Source organism: Drosophila takahashii, chromosome 2L, assembly GCF_030179915.1.
Source record: "Drosophila takahashii strain IR98-3 E-12201 chromosome 2L, DtakHiC1v2, whole genome shotgun sequence".
NCBI classification, from domain to species: Eukaryota; Metazoa; Arthropoda; class Insecta; order Diptera; family Drosophilidae; genus Drosophila; species Drosophila takahashii.
The window spans coordinates 28,494,337-28,509,516 of NC_091678.1; the positions used below are offsets into that span (position 1 = coordinate 28,494,337).

A 15,180-nucleotide genomic window follows, 5' to 3' on the forward strand; every position below is an offset into this window, starting at 1 on the left:
AAAGGGGTTTTGGCCAACCAAGGTGGTCAAATGCCCCATAGTGGCTTTGGTTGCAGCATGCGCTCGCATAAAGTTGAAAGAGTAAAATTTAAAGTAAATCTAAGCTTGCTTGTGTGAGAATACAGAAATCATTTCTGTGACGTCAATTAAGATACAAGAAAGAAGTAAAGCATACAGAGAGCGTCTGCGATCTGTTGCAGCTGACGCAATAACACCAGCTCCAATTCATAAAAAACAAGAAAGGATAGCTTCGGCCAGCCGAAGCTTATATACCCTTGCAGATAATTCCTATTAATTTACAAATCTCAAAAATGTTAGATTTCCTATTATTATTCACTAATTTTCCAATCGTTCCTATGGCAGCTAGATGATATAGTAGTTCGAAATTGATAAAATTAAAATCGAAATTTAAAAATATTTAAAATGACTCATATCCCAGAGTAGAAGAGAATACAATAAAAACCATCGAAGCAATAATTTATTTCCTATTATATTCCCATTAATTTTCCGATCGTTCCTATGGCAGCTGTATGGTATAGTCGTCCGATTTTGATAAAATTGTATTTGAAAGATGGTATTTCCAAAATTAGGAGGTTCTATGTTCAAAAACAACCAAGATATAATTTATTTAAAGTTTTTTTTTCCGATCTATGAGAGCTATATGTCCAATCCGGCTCGTTCCGACTTATACACTGAGAAAACTTGAGAACGAAAAAACCAAGAACGAATCTTCTTGATTTCAGTATTTTCTCTTCTCACTTTTTTAGCACAAACTTTCTTGAAATCAAGAATACAAGCATTCTCGATCTGGCTTTTTGAGAATACACCATTCTTGATTTTGTTTATCAAGCATGAACACTATTGAAATCGTCCCCAAGCATTCTTGAAATTTTTCTCAACTTCGTCTCAGAGATGAAATCAAATGAGAGAGATTAAAAATGAGAGAGACATTCTCTCTGGAATTTTTCGGCAAGCTACCGAAGTTCACTTCGGCTCTCGTCAAATGCTCGTTTTTTTTCGGCCAGTGAAGTAGGGATGTCAAATATTTTAGAAATATCGTATCGCTGATATATTTTCTTTAAGAAAAATATCAATTTAATCGAAACAGGGATATGTCAGATACTTTTGATATATTTTTTTTCAGTTGAATTTCAAAATTTTAGCCGCGTAAATAAGCTAACAACAAAGACTATTGCCCTAAAATTAATGTAAAAGCACTAAAAAAGTATAAACAATATATTACGTTTTATTAAATTTCTTATTTTATTAGTTCCACACATAAAAGTATTTATTTTCAAGTGGGATAACATATTTGATGTATTCCCACTTGCTTTAATGGTTTTCAAACAAAGTTTGCACTTAGTTTGTTTTTCTTAACTTCACCGAAATAAATTTTAACACGCTTGATTTTTTTGTGCACAGATAAGAGAAAGATATGGGCACTTCCATATTGTCGCTCGGGACATTTGCACATCTTTAAAGTTGAAAAAAAAGTGTAAAAAAATTGATTTTAATTTTAATAATGGGCTTTTCTATTTACTCTTCCCAAGTTCTATTTTGAGTAAAAATATTGATTTTGTACCATTTTTAGTTTATAAGATATCGTTCGTGGACAACAGAATTTAGCGAATTCTGATGAAATATTTGAATGCGATTTTTTTTAGAATGTTGTCCAAACATGTCGCTTTGAAATGGTTTTGGTTTTACTTAAAAATTTTTTGCCGTTTTTTTTGTATGCAGTTTCAACCAGATTCGCTCGGGACATGTCGCTCGGTACATTTTTTCTTAGCGTTTTAAAAGGTGTATTTCTGTACCTCTGTCCCTTAATTACTGGCTGTTTTGCATTTAACTTAATAGTTTAACATGTAAATTAAGCATTCAGTACAGAATAATGTCAGATATTACCATTCCTAAAGGATAAATTAACAACTGAAGACAGGTCCAAAAAATAAGAAAAAAATAGCTAAAAACTAATTTTTGCGTATATTGGTCGGGTTTGTCAGAAAAATAATCAAACTATACTCCAAATTTTTAATTAAGCTCAGGATTAAACTATTTAGAAACTAATATCGGGGCAAAATCATGTGGAAATATGTTTTATTCAAGTTTTAAGGTTTTTGGCTTGGTGGACCTTTTGGTGGAAGTGCCCATATACATTTCATCTTTAAACTTTTTTTTTTTGGTTGTAAACATTTTCGAAACTTTTCACTACTATTATTTTGACCGAACAAAATTTTGTAAGATTACACATTTTAATTTTTTCCTGAAAAATCTTAAGAAGTATCCAAAGGTGTTGTTCATTATTATTACCTACTAATAGTTGAGTTTTAAGAAAAAAAAAAAATTGAAAACACGTTTCTAAAGGTATTTTTTGGGGTTTCTAGAAATCCTTTATGGGCACTACTATTATTTTGACCGCAGCTGTACATATATAATTAAACTTGTATTATTTATTGTTATTTAATTTATATATAAATCTTTGCAGTTTGGACGTACGCAGGAAGAGAAGCAACCATCCAAAAAGCAACCATCGCCGATAGGAATCTCATCTCCTAGAGGATTCCCTCTTTTGTGAGAAAAATATAAATTTAGGAATATAATAACCATTTAAGATCGTACAAAATTAAAAATGCAAAAGGAAATTTTATTATAAATAAGCTTTTAGAATTGTGTACCGCACCCATACATTCATAATTACTTAATAATGATAAGACTATAAGTAATTTGTAATTATTTAATATCTATAATAATAAATAAAAAATTAATAAAATATAACGAAAGTGGATATATACATTTCTAATTTTTCTAAAAAAAATTCCTTTTGGGATCAAGAGTGGAACATTCTTGAAATCGAGAACGCCTATTCTTGAAATCAAGAACGCCTATGCTTGAATCCAAGAATTTTTCTTCTTGAAACCAAGAATACGTTCTTCTTGGTAAGAGAGAAATTATTAAACCCGAGAACGATTTACTCTTGGAACCAAGAACGCCTATTCTTGAAACCGAGAACGCCTATGCTTGAATCCAAGAATTTTTCTTTTTGAATCCAAGAAGACTTATACTGAAATCAAGAATTTTCAAAAAAGTAGTCTCAAATAAAGAACACTCGTTCTTGATTTTAGTAAAACCGTTCTTGGCTCACTTTTGAGCACGGAAATTCTGAAATCAAGAACGTTGAGAACGGTTTTTATTTCTCGGTGTATACTACCTACAAAAGAAAGAAGATTCTAGGGAAAGTCTTAGCCCGATAGCTTTAAAACTGAGAGACGCATGGACAGATGGAAAGAAGGACAGACGGATATGGCTAAATCGACTCGTCTAGTGATGCTGATCAAGAATATATATATAGATTCGGAAACGTATCCTTCACTGCGTTGCAAACTTCTGACTGAAATCATAATACCCTCTGCAAGGGTATAAAAAGAGATAATGAAATTATAAACGAGAGAGGAATACTAGAAGTAGGCTTGACATACCCCTTTTTTTGATACCCTTGTAGAGGGTATTATAATTTCAGTCAGAAATTATTCACTGCTTGCAACGCAGTGAAGGATACGTTTCCGACCCTATATATATATATATTATATTTATATATTTTATTATATTTTTTTGATACCCTTGTAGAGGGTATTATAATTTCAGTCAGAAATTATTCACTGCTTGCAACGCAGTGAAGGATACATTTCCGACCCTATATATATATTCTTGATCAGCATCACTAGACGAGTCGATTTAGCCATATCCGACTGTCCGTCTGTCCGTCTGTCTGTCTGTCCGTCTGTCCGTTTCTATGCCAACTTGTCTCTCAGTTTTAAAGCTATCGCGATGTAACTTTTCCGAAAGTCTTCTTTATATTGCAGGTAGTATACATATATGTCGGAGCGAGCCGGATCGGACCACTATATCTTAAGGCTTACATAGGAATATTCAGCGCTTGGTTAGAAATCCAATCGACGCAGGTTCGAGTCCCAGAGCAAACTTTTTTAAACATTTTTTTGTATTTTTTTTTTATTGTTTTTTTATTCTTTTTTTATTTATTTTTTTATTCCTTTTTTTATTGATGGCAAGTGGTAAACCGAAAATAATTAGGTTTATATTCTGCTATTTACTATCTACTACACATAATATAAATTGCGTTAGCATAAATATATACATACATACATATGTATATACGTATGTAAATAAGTAAAACGCGAATGGTCAAAATTATGCAATTAGTATTAAAATGTGTTGTCCGCTTCACCCTTTACATACAATGCTCGGTTTGCCACAGCAAGTTTAAGTGCTACAATGGCCCAGTATGTAGGCCATTCGCCCCTCGCGCGGGAGACCCGGTTTCGATTCTCACCGACGGACAAGTAAAAATGTAAGGTTTTTTCATGAAAATAAAATATTAACTAATCATAATTTCTACATTCCCAATCTTCCGCAAACGTGTAAGAAGAGAACAGCAATACGAACACGGGAGAGCGGGAATAGTGCTTTCCCTTTCTTACATGTTGCGCTGTTGTTGCTTGATGTAAAGTTGCTAAATTAAATCGTTGTCTTTACACCCAAAAAAAATCTTGAATGTCAATTAAATACTTGTGGTTCAAAATGTCACTACCCCTAGGATCAAATTTTTGGGGTCAATTCGAATTTTTAGAAAAATCGTATTTAATACTAAATAGTGTCATTTTGATAAAACTAGGGTCACATATAGTTTATATAGGGTCGGGAACGCTTCCTCCCACCGGGAAAGTGAGAAGGTGGTTCTTTGTGTGCTGAAAATCCTGTTCCTTTTAGCAGAAAGTGTTGGAAATCCTGTTTCTTTCAGCAGGCGACGGTGTAGGGAAAATGTAAATTCCCTAGGAAAACCACATAGAAACCTCATTTCCCCCTTACTTTTTGTGTCACCCCCGTGTATTTTGAAACCAGAGACGGAAGAAATGTAAGGGGTGAATGAGGTTTTGTCCCTTCCGCTTGTATGGAGAAACCTCTTGAAAATATGTTATTTTCCAGAGGAATGTTCCCGCTGGGTTTCTACCTGTTACATACTTTTGCACGAATCTACTATACCCTTTTACTCTACGAGTAACGGGTATAAAAACAAGCTACCTTCGGCCAGCCGAAGCTTATATACCTTTGTAGATAAAGTAATGCTCACTCTGTGCAGTTCCAGCAAAGAGAATATAAACACTAAGAGGTGTAACGCCCATACAACTGAATGTACGGCAAAATTTTTGGTGTGGATTCAGAAAGTGGATTTATCATTTCTTAGTGTGCGTTGTCCGTGTTAGATTCTTTGGTTGTGTTCGTGTGCAATTTCGTTTGCTCTACTGCGAAATAGGCTCAATGTCGCATCTGTCTGACGTCACGAAACAAGGCACTGTGGGCTAGGGGTGTAGTCGCTCGACTGCGGATCGTGTCGGATCGAGTTCAACTCCGACTGAACGCAACCTTTTTTTAAGTATTTTTTTTTTTTAAACATTGTTCATTGAACAAATTTTTTTTTAAATTGAAAGAAAGGTAAAGACAATTAATGGATTGAATGATTTCGGTGTAAATCATTTCTTTGTAGGGATTGTGTGCTTGTTTTTTTGTTTAAAAAATAAAATTATTGTTATTTTTAGTCCCTGAATTGCATTTAAATTGTATACTTCAATAAAAATTAAAAATTAAATAAAATTTTAAAAGTAAACTCGGATGCGTATTTCATAAACTTTTAATTCAAAAGTAATGAATTTAAAATATTTGCTCAAAATGCTTCTGCTTTTAGAACTTTACCAATTTTGTTCCACTTTTTTTGCTGATCATGATAAAGTATCATAAGCGTTTAAAACAAACAAAAAACTACAACAAAAAATTAAAAAACAAACCAAACAATTAAAAAAACAAAAAAAAAACAAAGTAAAATAAATAAAAAAAAAATGAAGATAAAAATAAAACCACTTCGCCTCAGAGTGGACTCGAACCTCAATCGCATTATTCGCGGGCCACCAACTAACGCAATGCGCCACAGCCCTTTTTAAAATGTTGTGCGCAATGTGCCTTTTAGGACGATTCCTTTTCGGGAACATAATTCAAGAATCAACAAATGAGACAAAAATTGAATTTCGACTTTTCTGCAGCGCGGAGTCTTGAGAGCGAGAGAGCAAGTGAGCGCGAGAGAGAGAAGTCAAGAAACGGCATTCTAAAAATAGACTGAATACGTGTGAGTCGCATTTGACAAAAATGACGCTGCCTCCGTACATTTTCTTGCTCCTCGTTACACATCGTAGTGTTTATAATATCTTTGGTTTTTCCTCCTTCCTATTGCTTTTTCTCCCACGCTTTCCCAAGTTCCGCAAACGATCGCAGCTGATCAGTGTTGCGAAATCCCCGGGCAGTGATCTAAAGATGTATTCCGCGAATTTTTAGGATTAGCTTGAGTGGATTATACACAGTTTAACTAAAGAGATCAATTTTTTAAAAACCGCGAATTCTTAGGAACACGAGGATATATTTTTGTGTATCATACATAACTTTACTTCAGATACCTAAATATGTATTCTATGTCGATTCTTTAGAAACCGCGAATTCTTAGGAACAAGAGGACTTAGTCGAAGGCCACCGTAGCCAGTGCTCGGTAAGCTTAATTTGTTAAATAAATAAAATTTGTGTGGATCATACATAACTTAACTTAACTAAATATACTTATAAATAATTGGAAAATTCGCGACTTTCATTTTTTAATTACTTTATGCAAAATCAGACAGATGGACAGATGCATTTCGACTGGGATATTTATTCTTATCATTTGGATTTCCTGGTACTAAATGGTTTTTTTGACGTCATGTACTTCCACCGAGCATAGAAGTTACATATATAAAACATTAAAAGGCGCTATAAGTCCTTAAAATATCCTTGGACATAGTCATGTCATAGCTCATATGAAAGGTATTGACTCGAAGATCAATCCTGTTTTTAGATTTTGGCCCATACTCCATTGGTTTAAAAGATATTTGCATTCAATTTTTATCATCAATTTTTATAATAAAAATTGGAGAATAAGACTTATTTTTAATTTATATAATAAAAATTGGAGAATAAGACTTATTTTTAATTTACATAATAAAAATTGGAGAATAAGACTTATTTTCAATTTTTATTATAAAAATTGGAAAATAAGACTTATTTTCAATTTATATAATAAAAATTTAAGAATAAGACTTATTTTTAATTTTTTTATAAAAATTGAAAATAAAACTAATTTTTTAATTTTTTCTATAAAAATCAACAAATAATTATTATTTTCTAATTTTTATTTTAAAAATCATAATAATTACGATCCCTGGGTTACAGGAGCATTCAAGCAAATGTCAAATTTTATTTGATAGGGGAGAGGTCTGTAGGTTGGTACACCATTTGTTTTTAATCTGCCATTTCGACATTCACTTATGAAACTTTACGCATTTGGTACTGATCGAAAGGTTAGTCTATTAGCTTAATAAAAAACAAAAAAAAATATTTTTTTTCTTAATGCCTATTATCACTTCAATCGAAAAGCCTACGAAATAAAAATCTCCATACAAATTTTTGATCACGAAATTTTCCGCCTGTCATTTTTGTATAGAAATTTTCGTTTCGTTGCCTTTTTGATTGAAGTGAGTACTACACTCATAAAAATAATTTTCTACATTTTAGAAAATCGCCCTACAAAAATTTTTGCCCTTGAACTGAGAAAAATTTTCTATTTTCACGAAAAATTTGCCATAAATTCAAGGCAGGTGACCATAAAAAAAATTTTTAGGGTTAATTTTTCTATTTTTCTAATATTTAGGGCGATTTTTTTCGATTTGCTTCGTTTTGACCTTTTCTAAATCCAACGGCGAATGCCCTAATTTTTTTTCTAAAATTTTTCTAAATACAAGGGCGATTTGCGTTAAAAATCACTCCAAAAGTGTGAAATTCGGTAGCTCAGCGGTCTAATCACTTGCGCTTTCAACTTTGCTATATGAGGACTAAGGTCGTGGGGTTGTGGGTTCGAACCCTGTGTGATTTAACTTGACTTAACTTTAAGGACATTTTTTCGTCCGAATTTTAAATTAAAGTAGTCTTTAAACCTTAAAAACGTATGGGAGTTCTGAGTTAAAAGCATTCTTTGTGTTTGCGGGCAAGAAAACGGGACTAATTGTCACAGTCGTCAGGAAAAAAATATACGGTTTAGTTGCCTTTAGTCAAATTATAACGTAGACCTCAAGAAAATAAAATGTGTGAAGAGTTTGTTCGTCGTCTTGCGCGATGGGTCTGTGGTGCAGCGGTAGGACGTTAGACTCTAAACCGAGAGGTCGTGGGTTCGATTCTCGCAATGACCAAAAAAAGTAAGTTGTTTTTTCTCCTCATATTTATTTCCCTAATTCGTTTACAAACATGATTTTTCAGTTCTAACGGCTGTGCTGTATAGATCGGGCCCCCTCTTAACGCAGCTCCCATATAAGCTACGCACCAATACAATAATATGAAACGGTGTACTCCGCCGGTGTTGTTTAATTAAAGCAGTCCCAGTTCCCAGAATATACACGATTAAAATACATGCTTCCCAAATTCAGTTAAGCATGCTCAAACACGATTTTTTTTAATTTGTCTAATTTATTAGGGCATTTGCCTTTAAAAACAGAAAATTCGCCCTTAATTTTAGAAAAATTCACCTTAAAATTAGGGCAAATCACCCTAAAAACAGAAAAATATTTCTCAATTCAAGGAAAATCACCCTAAATTAAACCAAATTTCCATAGGGATTTTTTAGAAAATTTTTCTAATACACGGGCGAATTGCCAGCGGATACGATTTATGGGCGCTTTTCTAAATCCACGGGCGAAAAGTCAGTTTTTTAGTGCAATTTAGGGTAAAAATTTCTATGAGTGTAGGCCTTAGGGAAAACTGAAAAATTATTTTTTTTGAAAAGTCCCAAAAAACGACATTTTGAAAAAGAGGTCTGTAAGTTGAGACACTTTTAAAAGTATAATAATACTTACACAAAAAGTACTCCAAACTATAAGGAACTATTTATTTATGTTAATTTAATCAATTTTAGATGGCCCTAAATTATTTCCCATCCATTTTTTAAGAACTTAGACCAAATAACAATTAAAATCAAAAGGCTCTTTGAACATTCCCTTTTCCCCTAATATCAAAGAAATGTTCTAGGCAGAAAGCGACCTCTGTTGGCCTAAGGCCTTTTTGTATGAAAAACGGGTGTCTCAACTTACACGCTCAAAGTGTCTGAATGGGGGATGGGATGGGATGTTTCGGGAAAAAATTAATTACTTTTGTTCTGACTGCCACATCAGGCTGATTCTTTTTTTAATTAGTTAACAGTTAATATACTAATGTTTTAAATCTCTTACCAAGTTAATTTAAGAACGTTATTAATTTTAAATGGAATTTTGAAAAAAGTAGACCAAAACTTTTTTGGTGAAAAATGGTACACGACTCTCACAGCTTTAATCTGGCTAGATCCTGTCTTATAATGTTTTCTCCAAAAGTTTTGTCACTAAAAAGGACTACAAAACAAAATATAAAAACAATTTTTTTAGTGGATAAGTTCTGAGAAAATTGAGTGTCTCAACTTACAGACCGTCTCAACCTACAGACCTCTCCCCTACTAAAAAAATGACACCGGCTAGAGGCTCTTTGACACCAAAAAGGGTCAAATTAATATTTTCGAAAGCATTAAAGTGACAACAGAACAGCTTCAACTTGATGACCTTCGGATCAAGGACATTTTGAAACTCAATAGTGTCACATTGACACCTAAATAGGGGCATATCGATGACTATTTTTTTTTAGGTGTAGCCTTCTAATAAAGCAAGCTTATGAAGTTCAATAGAGGGAAGGAGAAAAACGATTGTTCTTACTTTAGAAACTTTTGTATATATTTGAAGGGTAAAATACTGGAAGTGAGGGGCTTTGCAATCAATGTTGTACTGTCTCTTTAAAGGAAATAGGGTAATAGTCTAGAAGAGCGGCCTGAGCACCAAAAACCGCGAAAAAATTACCCTCGATGGACCGCGATTTCTTAGGAATTTACGTGCAGAAGATTATTTGCGGAAATGCATGGTTCTCTTGTAATTGAATTTCAAAGTTGCGTGTTTTGCTATAAAAACAAAGTAGGATTTTGAGGTGTTTTGTGTCATTTTGCTATAAAAACAATGAGAATTTTCTATGAATTTATGGGTTTGCTATAAAAAACATGTAGGCTTTTGTTGCTTAATCAGAAATTGCACTTTTGATTTTTGTTTACTATGGATTCCTGCAACGGGTGCACTATTTCTTATAAACACGCAACTTTGAAATGCAATTACAAGAGAACCATGCATTTCCGCAAATAATCTTCTGCACGTAAATTCCTAAGAAATCGCGGTCCATCGAGGGTAATTTTTTCGCGGTTTTTGGTGCTCAGGCCGAAGGGGTAATAGTCTAGAAGAGCGGCCTGAGCACCAAAAACCGCGAAAAAATTACCCTCGATGGACCGCGATTTCTTAGGAATTTACGTGCAGAAGATTATTTGCGGAAATGCATGGTTCTCTTGTAATTGCATTTCAAAGTTGCGTGTTTTGCTATAAAAACAAAGTAGGATTTTGAGGTGTTTTGTGTCATTTTGCTATAAAAACAATGTAGCATTTTCTAGGAATTTATGGGTTTGCTATAAAAAACAAGTAGGCTTTTGTTGCTTAATCAGAAATGGCACTTTTGATTTTTGTTTACTATGGATTCCTGCAACGGGTGCACTATTTCTTATAAAGACTTTCTTGCCATGGACGAAGAAGAAGTGTTTGCATTTCTGCAGAGACATGGAGTTGTTCTAAAGAGCAAGGACTGTCCCAACTGCAGTAAGCCCGCAACATTGTCTTTCAATGCGAAGAGACCGATTAGTACGGGAAGAACTAGGCTGGTCCCAACAGACGGTGGTTGATTGGAGTAATTTTCTTCGAGAAATTTATCTTAGCTGGACGAAGAAGAACGCAAAACAAATAATAGGTGGAGACGGTTTAACCGTCGAAATTGACGAAACCAAAATTGGCCGGCGCAAGTATAATTGCGGTCGCGTGGTGGATGGCCAGTGGGTTTTCGGAGGAATTTGCAGAGAAACCGGTGACTTTTTTTTGGTGCCTGTGGAGGACCGTAGCCAGGAAACGCTCCTTCCAATTATAGAGGCCAACATCGCCAATGGAACCAGAATTATATCCGACTGCTGGAAGTCATACAATGGTTTAAAGGATGCGAACTACTCTCACATGACCGTTAATCACTCAGTAAACTTCGTCGACCCTGAAACGGGAGCCAATACACAGCGAATAGAGAGACTATGGCGTGATCTAAAGGAGAACATTCCCCACTATGGCCGGAAAACGGAGCACTACCAAGGGTACCTAGCGCGATTCACTTTTTTGAAAAGGCACCCAAACCACACCTCAAGATTCCATGCAATTTTCTCAGCAATGGGCGAATTGTTTAATCCTGAACGCGATGTTAGTATTTAAAAAGAGATGGGAAATGCGCCGGCCAATTTCGGTTTCGTCAATTTCGACGGTTAAACCGTCTCCACCTATTATTTGTTTTGCGTTCTTCTTCGTCCAGCTAAGATAAATTTCCCGAAGAAAATTACTCCAGTCAACCACCGTCTGTTGGGACCAGCCTAGTTCTTCCCGAAGGAATGAGATTGTTGAACCCTTCATCTCCCAAGCCACAAAATTACAGGCCTGTTCAATGCCAACGTGGGACTTGCTGAAGAATGTCCGTTTGATGGCGGATTCCTTACAAATATAATTTAAAGCAATATTTTGTTCAAATTAAACAATTGTTACCTTAAAGGAGCATTGAAATTTTCTTAATTTCCGTTTCTGTTGATGATTACTTATCATCCTGCGGCACCTCCAAAATGGCGTACTAATCGGTCTCTTCGCATTGAAAGACAATGTTGCGGGATTACTGCAGTTGGGACAGTCCTTGCTCTTTAGAACAACTCCATGTCTCTGCAGAAATGAAAACACTTCTTCTTCGTCCATGGCAAGAAAGTCTTTATAAGAAATAGTGCACCCGTTGCAGGAATCCATAGTAAACAAAAATCAAAAGTGCAATTTCTGATTAAGCAACAAAAGCCTACATGTTTTTTATAGCAAACCCATAAATTCATAGAAAATTCTCATTGTTTTTATAGCAAAATGACACAAAACACCTCAAAATCCTACTTTGTTTTTATAGCAAAACACGCAACTTTGAAATTCAATTACAAGAGATTTTTTTTTTTAATTTTTTTGCTTCCGGCGCTTTTTTAGCATTTCCCATTTTTTAAATCCACCGATACGGACAATGAAAAGGAATAGGCTTAATCTGTACCACTAACCAGCATTTTTTATAAATAAATATTTACTGTCCAATCATTAACCATAGTTTAATATAGCATTTTATTTACTATTACAAATGAGTTACAAGTATAAGGAGGTACTGAACTAAAAACTCTCGTAATTGGCTTTGATAAAGACTAAGGTTGATCCTCCTCGGATTGCGATTTCTTAAGATTCATCTTAAAAATGTATATGTTGGTCATCCATGGTCGCCCAAGCTCTTAAGGAATCACGGTCCATCGAGGATATTAATGCGCGGTTGTGGGGTCTGGCCTGCTATAAAAACAATTTCACATTTTTGTCGAATTTTTTCGAACGCTTATTATTTTGACAACAAACGGAAAGCCCATATGTTTTTTATAGCAAAATGACACAAAACACCTCAAAATCCTAGAAAATCCTACTTTGTTTTTATAGCAAAACACGCAACTTTGAAATGCAATTACAAGAGAACAATGCATTTCCGCAAATAATCTTCTGCACGTAAATTCCTAAGAAATCGCGGTCCATCGAGGGTAATTTTTTCGCGGTTTTTGGTGCTCAGGCCGCTCTTCTAGACTATTACCGGAAATAGGTTAATGTAACGTTATAATTTTTAAGACCCTATCTTGAAAACTATAGTTAAAACTATATACAGTTAATGACGAAAATAATAGCATTTATCCCCAAAGTAGGCATTTGAAAATGGGGGTGTATCAAAACGTTTTTTAATTCTGTCGAGAGCTGTGAAAAATTCTGCAGTTTGGATGTTCTTGTTGGCATTTTTTAAGGGAAATTTGTTCTTACCATCAATGAGTCACCCCTTTGGACCTAATGGACCCTACTTCTGGCGACCCTGTCAGCGGGATCGTTTTCCCAGTCTGATCGATGCTATGGGCGTCACGGGGGATGGTCTGGTGTCCAGCCTGGGAAGCTCGGAAATCGCAGATATGGGCTCTCGCATGAAAAGGGGTCGCTTGAGTACTTGCGAAGCCGAAAAGCGAGCGACCCAAGCGGCATTGAAAGCGAACCTACCACCGCCAAGACTATATTTACGCTCCACATCACGGGGATGGCGTCGGGCCATCGATATTTTCATGCCACGATTTCAACCAGACGAGAACATGGTCTCCTCAGAGGGGGATCAGTGGTCAGAGGACCAAGCGAAGTCCTCATTCAAGGAGCGATTGATATCAGTGGCAAATAATCTGCAGCTTCCGGCTGCCCCTCGGCAAGTGGACGAACTACCCTACACAGGCACCTGCCCACACTGCCAGCAACTAGGCAGTGATGACGTAAAGAACGACGACCGCGGTCGCTTCATGGCACGCCGCATCTTCCAAAACATTGATCTATTGTAAGTAGTTCCTCTGCAGTCTGGCGCGTTCAAGGTCAGACTTTTCGGGCACTTATTCTGATAGTAACGAAAACTTGCTGCGGCACTTGTGCAGCTGGGAATACATGAATTGAATAAAAAAGAAAAACCAATGCTTTCAACATCTGGTTTTAATTATAATAGCTAGGGGATGGGGTCAGCAGTAATTATTCTCTTGTTCTCGATACAGTGGCGTCTCACAGTTGTCAACGAAGAAGCAGACGATGGAGAAGGCGTCAGCGATCAGAGTCTTTTTAGGATAAAACAAAAACAAACGCAGAAAAACATTTTTTTTACTACACTTAGGGAAAAACCCCAGTCTAAATTTACGAACAAAGTTCTTAATTTTAGAAATTTTGGTTCGTGAATTTTGTTCTTACAATAAGAGCAAACGTTCTTAAAAGAAGAGCCAACATTCCTAAAATAAGACAATTTTATTCTTAAATGTTGTTTTAAAACTAACTAACTATCAATTTTTTGTCCAATAATCTACGAGAGAAAATTAATTAAAAAAAAAAACTATTTAATACAATAACGAGGACGGAACTAACATCGGCAAGCCGAAGTTTTAATACCCTTGCAGATTTCACGAATGAAAACTTGATTAAAATAGCAACATGAATTAATTAAAAACCAAATATTCTCTAATTGAAAAAAAAAAAAACTAAAATTTTTCACCCTATTGTTCCTATGGGAGCTATATGATATAGACGTCCGATCGGCACGCGCTTTTACCCTGATCAAGGTATGCGTAAAAGAATAAGATTCATGTCAAAAGCTCTTACACTGGCGAAATATCTTCATTTTGTGAAAGCTATATCCGATTGTTCCTATGGGAACAATCTATATGTCTGTCCGTCTATATGTCTGTTTCAATACCGTTTGCGAACTCAGTTTAAAAGCTAGCGCCTTAAAAATTTCACAGTCGTCCTAAAACATGTGTACGCAGATCAAGTTTGAAAACCGACCCGATCGGACGTCTATATCCTATAGCTTCCATAGGAACAATCGGATATAGCTTTCACAAAATGAAGATATTTGGCTCAGTGTAAGAGCTTTTGACATGAATCTTAATCTTTTACGCATACCTTGATCAGGGTAAAAGCGCGTGCCGATCCGACGTCTATATCTTATAGCTCCCATAGGAACAATAAGGTGAAATCTGTACAAATTTGACGTTTTTCAGGATATTTCGCGCATAATATAAGCTATTCCCATGAAACTTTCCAAATCGTATTACTTTATGCTTACCTTGGTCAAGGTAAAAGCGCGGACGTCTATATCATATAGCTCCCATAGGAACAATAGGGTGAAAAATTTTAAATTTTTATTTTTCAATTATAGAATATTTTGTTGTTTATTAATTCTGGTCAAGTTTTCATTCATGAAATCTGCAAGGGTATTAAAACTTCGGCTTGCCGAAGTTAGCTTCCGTCCTCGTGATCAAATTAAAATTGA

General features: G+C 35.1%; 2 protein-coding genes across 3 annotated transcripts in view; both read left to right on the forward strand.

Moving 5' to 3' along the window:
• LOC138912040 (uncharacterized) overlaps positions 1 to 2,733 on the forward strand; it is a 189,583-nt gene extending 186,850 nt beyond the window's left edge. For both annotated transcript variants that reach the window (XR_011417679.1, XM_070211813.1), the window contains one exon: positions 2,486 to 2,733. The gene's annotated coding sequence lies outside the window, so the exon portion shown is untranslated. The remainder of the gene's footprint in view (positions 1 to 2,485) is intronic.
• A 10,308-nt stretch (positions 2,734 to 13,041) lies between these two features.
• On the forward strand, positions 13,042 to 13,831 carry LOC108054608 (uncharacterized). The gene has a single exon (XM_017137643.2). The coding sequence runs from the start codon at positions 13,115 to 13,117 to the stop codon at positions 13,706 to 13,708; it is 594 nt and encodes a 197-aa protein (XP_016993132.1). The 5' UTR covers positions 13,042 to 13,114; the 3' UTR covers positions 13,709 to 13,831.
• The last annotated feature ends 1,349 nt before the right edge of the window (positions 13,832 to 15,180 follow it).

Excerpts from the sequence above, each read along its gene's own strand:
- LOC108054608 (XM_017137643.2), top strand. The coding sequence starts at position 13,115 with ATGTTCTTGTTGGCATTTTTTAAGGGAAATTTGTTCTTACCATCAATG.